At 42.6% G+C, this 7,275-nt stretch overlaps 1 protein-coding gene across 1 annotated transcript in view; it reads right to left on the bottom strand.

The window, feature by feature from the left end:
* Window positions 1-4,036: 4,036 nt before the first annotated feature.
* Window positions 4,037-7,275, bottom strand: part of LOC109973932 (frizzled related protein) — a 14,362-nt gene continuing 11,123 nt past the window's right edge. Inside the window, exons 7-9 of the mRNA XM_020623836.1 lie at window positions 5,822-6,026; window positions 5,351-5,414; window positions 4,037-5,109 (exon numbers count right to left, since the gene is read on the bottom strand). Coding sequence (XP_020479492.1) covers window positions 5,080-5,109; window positions 5,351-5,414; window positions 5,822-6,026 — 299 coding nt within the window. The 3' untranslated portion in view covers window positions 4,037-5,079. The remainder of the gene's footprint in view (window positions 5,110-5,350; window positions 5,415-5,821; window positions 6,027-7,275) is intronic.

Genomic DNA, 7,275 nt, shown 5'->3' with positions numbered 1-7,275 from the left:
GATGCATCAAACATTGATATTTTTGCTTGAAAAATGCTAAAATTATTATTAAAATAGTCACAGATCAATTTTATGCTAATGGCCTGACTGATTCCAAACAGCTGTCCAAAAAAAAAAAAAATCTTTAGTTCATGCACAAGTGTATAAATGTTATGAACTGAACTTAGGTTGATGGCTGTGTTGTCCCAATTGAACCAGTTGGTGTCACTGTCGTTTTTTTAGTACCTGACCAGTCTCAGCTGTGACACTGCAGACTGGTGCTGCAGCGAGAACATGAATGAGCATTAAACTGTTGTTATGGTTAAAGAAAAACCTACGTAGTGTGAATTAAGGCAGTAAATACTTTAGTGAGCAGTGGTGGAAGAAGTTCTCAGGTCCTTAAGTAAATATAACAATACCAGAGTCTAAAAATACTGTATTACAAGTCGTACATTCAGAGTTTACTAAAGTGAAAGCACAAAAGTATAAGCTGATAACAGCAAAATATACTTAGTGCTAAAAGCAAAAGTACTCATTACACAGCATGGCTAAACGTAATTGTAATTAATTAGATTTAATGTTGCAGCTGGTAAAGGTGGCACTAATGTTAACAATATGCAACACTTACAATGTGAAGTACTTACATACTGATGGATAGTTGCTGAATTTCCCACCAGGGATCAATAAAGTCTGATGATTCTACTATGGTTTGATTCATCTGATTCTGAAAAGGAACTGAAGTTATTTGATACATATAGGACAGTAAAAAGTACAATAGCTGTCTCTATCATGTAGTGAAGTCAGTGTCGTAAGCAGCAGGACATGGAAATACTAATGCAATACTTGACTAAATGTACAGAGTTACCTTCCACCACTGACAGTGCGGAGGTGGTTACCTGTAAACAGCAAGTTCAAACCGCGGACAGACTGAACTCAACGCCACAGCTGGCCGGTTCCAAACTAAAACTCAAACCCAAACATTCTCTGCGCAGGAATGAAACTGCTATTCACCGTCTTTCTGTGGATCTGGTCAGTGATCCAGGCCCCTGAAGAGGTGATGGGAGCTGGAGCAGCAATGTGACCATGGAAGTCACTGTCTCATTTTATTGGTCACCAAATCTTCATTTTATATAAGTGAAAACCCTAAATTTCCTGAAAAAAAACAAAACAAAACAGACTAGGTAGGTTGAGAAACAGTGGCAAACTCATGCTATTGCCTGGCCCCAGGTGTGAGCTCTACAGAGGAAAAGCCAGTGGAGCACTACAGACTTATCCTCTAGAGACAGGAGTTTAGGGTAGTCCATATAATGTTCGATGAGGTTTTTCAGTCTGAACCAACCTCCTGACTGACACTACATCCTCTGAACAAAGTACATTAGGTGATTACCACTCTCTGTAAGGACCCAAACAAAATGACTGGTTTGCAGTTGCTCCCTGGGACAAAGATTATACTGTTGAACAGTTTCATCCAGCTCCTTTTTGATGTGTCTCAGGTTTGGAATATAAAATCCAGCAATGACACAAACATTGTGGAGTAAAAAGTGGAAAGTCCCACAGAAGACCAGGACTTAAATGTTCTCCAGTACTGTAATTAAATAAGTGACCTTAGGTACTTTCCATGTCCCAGTATGATTAGACTGGGATGTTTTCTGTGTATCTCTCCCTCCTTCTCATGCTCAGAGGTCAGCACTGCTCCATAAACCACTGGAACCACTTACTGTGGGTGCGGTCTATTGTTTCATGATGTGAAATGGAGCAGAAAGTTGGACAAACACTGAAGTATTGTGAGAACCAACCTGGTGTTTGGATGTTGGATTAAAATCACGGTATGTGCTGGGCTGCTGAGGTTTGGCTGTGCAGCCTGTGGCACTGTATCCTGGAGAACAGATGTGAAGCTGAACACAGCTGATGACAATAAATTAATTCAGGCTGGATCTCTGTGTTTCATCTGTTTCATTTCAGTATTGAATGACAGCAGTAGCAACAAAGTTTTTCTTTTTCAAACTTAATGCTTGCATGTCTCTGAGGACTGTAAAAACAAACTTAACCAGCAGCTAGAACGCCAGTGACTAGTGGACCAAACGGAAGCTAAAACACCAGTGAGTATTAGACCAAAGCAAGGCCAAAACAAACTGACTGTCGGACCAAACCAGGAATAAAACAAAGTGACTGTCAGACCTAGCCAGGAATAATACACCAGTGACTGTTGGACCAAACCAGGAATAAAACTAACTGTCAGACCAAACCAGAAATAATATGCCACTGAGTACTAGACCAAACCGGGCATAAAACTCCAGTGACCGTTGTACCAAACCGGGAATAAAACTCCAGTGACCGTTGGACCAAACCAGGGCTACAACAGTGGGCACTCAGCCTCCATGTATGACTCCAGCAAAAGCAGCTTCCCACACGCATTCATAGCAGTTGTCAGTATTTGACCTTTCATCTGTAGTTCTGGTTAGTGTTGAACTTATTATTTCACTGTTTAATCTTGACATTAGGCATCACTTGGATCTCTGTGCTGCTGCATAAATGTTCTACTGATGTGGAACCTGTTAAACCAGACACAGGTAGTGTCATGTAGAAACTGTTCACTGCTGTTACAGACGAAGGAGAGGAGCTGAATCGTTTGGCTTTCAGTATTACTCACCAATGGGAGTAAAGTCTAACAATACAGAGCAGCAGTATGAAACAGCCATCATGGTGTGTGTGTGTGTGTATCAATATGTTGTGTGCTGGCATGCTTCCACTAGTTCCTGCCTGCTCATTTCCAGCAGTGTTTTCTCAGCTGCACTTTCCATGAGTGAAGAGAAACTGTTTTCATGGATTGACTGCTATTACACCTCCTCACCCACGTCCACTCTCGTCCTCTTCTCTTGTCCATGCTGGCTTCAGCTAACAGCCTGACTGAAAACACACCTGGTGTTGGTAAAAAGCGTAGTCCGTGTCTTCAGGCTGAGTGGGTCTATTCATATCACTGAGTGCTGACACAACATTTTCATTCTGACTGACCTCATTGAGAGCAGTTAAAACTGCATAAAGTGATTTTTTTTCAACACTAGAGAGCAGAAAGTAAACAAACACATAGTTACTACATTACCTCAAGTTCTTCAGGGTAACACAGCAAGAAATAAATAAAGCTGAGCATGGTTGTGCTTTAGTTCTGGTGTGGTGTTGTAGCACGTTTTGTCTGAAATTCTCTTGGCGTTTCATCCCTGGTTTGGTTGAAACATTCACTGGGGTTCTGGTAGTCCTGTTTTGGCCCAGTATTCACCTAGTTGGGTCAGAACCCTTTGATAGTTTAGCCACAGGTTCACTAAAATATTTGCCAGCATTTATTCCTGGTTTGGTTCAGAATTTATGCTTTAACCTTGGTTTGTCCTGATAGTCCCTGCTGTGTTGGCCTTAATTTGGTCTAAAACATAAATGTGTTATGCCCAGTGTAGCTTTGTATTCACAGCTTTTAGTCCCTGACTGGGACCATCCATATCCACACAATCAAAGCTGAACAAGGGTGAACTCTGACCTTTCAGACTGCTGAATCTGGCTGACGGCTGCACCAAAACAGCTAACAGACACTTGGCTTTGCCTGTCATGCAGGTGTTAATGGAAGTAAACAGGAGACAGAATGAATATATGTAAAACAAAAGTGTAATGTGACAGTACCTTTCCAGCTTTCCACCCCTCCCAAAATTCAACAGGAAATACATCACATTATAGTTTAACAACTTCAGCTCGTCGGAAAACACTGCGTGTCACAATTTAATCAACTTGGTAAATAAAAAATAAAAAAAGGATTACAACTGGTTAAAATAAGCACAAGATTAGGAATTAAATGTTAAATGTCTGTTACTGTGTTCACAATGACACTGGAGATGGTGGTGAGGTTAGTAAGAGTTGCCCGACCAGTAGTGGACCTCACCAAGGACAATCTGAAAACAGCTTCCTCTGGTTCATGTGAGTTTTTTTATATATATAATGTGTATAGACAGAGAAAGTCTGGGAGTTTGCTTCTTAAAAGAAAGAAAAAGAAAAAAAACTAAACTTATTCTATGACTAATTTTAAAATGGAATTTAAATGATCAAATATCTAAAAGTTACATTTTGGTCCTTCGGTTTCCTCATGCATCTCCACAGCTTTGTAAATTTCCATTAAGATCGTAAGTGCCACAGAATGTAAGTGAGGTCCAACCCACAGAGCAGCTACAGGACTTTTTTTTTTCTTAACATGAATCAAACTAATAGTTGATCACAGTCAAACACAGAAAAAGTTTTCCTCATGGTACAAGCATCAGATTTCCAGCAACTGTCCAACAGATGACCTGAGCAAACAGTTGGTAACATGGATGTCTGTCGTTTGCTGTAGTTGGGGCACAATAAAACGAGAGTCATTCTCTGTGTCTTTGTAGTCGATTTGAGTCTCTGTGACAATTCTGTGTCCCTGTGGTCGTTTCGTCTCCATTTGTAGTTGAATGATTGGAGTTTCCCCAAACGAAGCACTGCCAGGCACTGGAGATGCTCTGTCCCGTGGGCCTGTGCTCAGTAGATCCATCCAGTGATCCATCCAGTGATCTGTCCACGCCAGGATCCCTCTGCTGCTTCTGATGCTGCTGTCTGACAGATTGTGAATAATCTCCTTTTCTTCAGTTCAATAAAGTTTACGTCATGATTACAGACCTTTCATAGTCCAAATGGCTTTCGTATCATTTAACTGTCCAACATCCAGGAATATTAAAAGACTGTCACCATGGAGCCAACATGGCCGCCACTGAAAAAGAACTCTGCTTTTAAAAAGTGTCACATACATACTGTGTAGGTTTAGTACTACAGCTTACATCCACGCTCTTGTGTTTATTGTGTGCTTTAGGTTTAGACACACATACATGCACCCACACACCGATAAACACACACTAAATGCACACTAAATAATGTCTGTGCAAAGAAAAATAAATGACGAAAATCAAACTCCAAACAGATGGAGCGATGAACTACATTCAGCTACAACAGCCTGTGATAGTGCAATATCTACACACACATGCGCACACACACACGCACAACCACACACACGTCAAATCTCAGTGGCGACTGGCGCTGAGGTGCTCAGCCTCTTCCCGGCGTCTGATTCCATCTCTGCACAGACAGACAAAAGACAGACAGCCAGGATGTGAAACAGACAGGCAGACCTCATCTGTCACTGCACACACATCACATGCTCCTATTCATGTCTGTTGCCATGGTGACCTTGAGGATATTGATTAACATAATGAACAAGTTTGAAAAAAAGGATGTGGTGTTACACTGGTGCAACACAGTTTACAATACAGTAGAGAAAAGAACCAGTCAGCAAGGTGTGATTTGGATTGAACTGCACCTTGACTTTCCTGCCCAGTTTGTCCTTCCACTTCATAGCAATGGAGCCGTCAATCAGGAGCAACCTGCAACCACAAGCACCGAGTGAGATTTGTGCAGGGTTTCTCATAGTGTCGAGGTGAAGACCTCAGAAGACATTATTACAGCTTGATAAAATGTAGTATTTGGCTTATGAAACTTCAAGGGAAGCAAATAGGAGGGTTAGACACGGCATTTAGTAGACACATAGATGACAAGATGAGATGCATCAGGATCTGAGTGAGTCCACAAAGCAGGTGATTGATTGATCTGTTGTAATGTCAGGAAGAGAGAAAGCCTGAGTTGTTATGAGCTCAAAAACAGCCAATCCAGAGCTGATATGTGACCAAAAAAGAGGTCTTGCAAAGGAGACAACAGACTGTTGAAGTTTAATGACCCAAGAATTCTTCAATTCAGTCCTTTTACTATCAGTTACAACTCATGGCCCTCATACCTGGATGTCTCCTTGTTCTCATAGCCCATAATGAGGTACTCCTCCCCTGGAGTCAGGGGAGGACACAGGCAGGAGGACGAGTAGTAGAGCGTCTGTGTATCCTTGGGAATGTGGACCAGAGAAGACTTCAGCACCTCCTTCACCTCCACCACCGCCGTGGGCTCCAGACTGCGATTCCTCACCTCCCTCACCCTCGCTCTGATCACTGCAGGACATCAGCATACATGGACACACTGAATACTGGACTTCACATTTCTCAGCCGCTGGATGTGATCACTTCCATACAAAGCAACTCAGGCTTTTAAAACCCCTGGCTGAAGGCTTACACCATGCTCCCACTTTCCCCTGGCCTGGTTTCAAAGCTCTGGATTTCAAACAGATCTGATTTTGGTTGAAGCAACAAACAACAACTTTGCAGACAGGATCATCATCTTTCTGTCTCAATTTCACAGCCACTGAAAAAGTGTTTCTTCCTTAGCGTTGTGTTCACTGCCATGTCTAATTGTGTGTGGTTCAGAGAGTGTTTTTAAATGTAAATGATTAAGGGTGTGTCTATTTACAGTTATACGTTGGAATGGAAGTGCAGCTCTATAAACCTGATGAAAACTGTCTTAAGTCATGAATCTACACAGGGTTTTATGCATCTGGCCCCTGGCGTGTCTTTTGGGTCACAGGGACTGTAGCTGTAGCTCAGCTTGGTCCCATTAGCACCCCCAACAAGGGCTGACATAGCCGGGGTCAATAAGGAAATGACAACAGTTTAACACTTTAAAAGCTGAAAGACGGCGCTAAACAGCAGTAACAGCCTGGTAAACATTTACTGCAACAAATGGCAAAGAAAGTATGTTTTTATCAGAACACTCTGGGGCAGCACAGCAAAAAAATCAGGAGGAACACAAAAAGGAATGTATTCAAGTGTACAAGACACTACTGCAAATATGACACCAAGAAACCAGAAGAGGTGGATGCTACAGAGATGGAGAAGAAACCAGCTTGCTGTCAGGAGCGGATGCCTGCAGTCAGATTGTTGACTACCGTCTTGTTATGTGCTTGGACCCGCCACCATGGTTCATTGAGCGCCTCTGAATTCCATCCATCCATCCATCTTCATCCGCTTATCCGGAACCGGGTCGCGGGGGCAGCAATCTAAGCAAAGATGCCCAGACTTCTCTCTCCCTAGACACTTCCTCCAGGGGAATGCACTTTCATGCACATCCTACACTACTAATTGTACTGATTATCACATCTCATACTTTGATTATTGGCTATCATCCATCAATCCATCCACCCATCTTCTTCTGCTTATCTGGAACTGGGTAGCAGGGGCAGCAGTCTAAGCAGTGATGCCCAGATTTCCCTCTCTCCTGCACTTCCTCCAGCTCCTCCGGGGGAATGCAGAGGCGTTCCCAGGCCAGCCAAGAGACATAGTCCCTCCAGCATGTCCTGGGTCTTCC

The sequence above is a fragment of the Monopterus albus genome, unplaced genomic scaffold, assembly GCF_001952655.1.
Source record: "Monopterus albus unplaced genomic scaffold, M_albus_1.0 scaffold311.1, whole genome shotgun sequence".
Lineage (NCBI taxonomy): Eukaryota > Metazoa > Chordata > Actinopteri > Synbranchiformes > Synbranchidae > Monopterus > Monopterus albus.
Note: the sequence above shows the minus strand (reverse complement) of the source record. Positions and strands in the feature narration are given on the sequence as shown.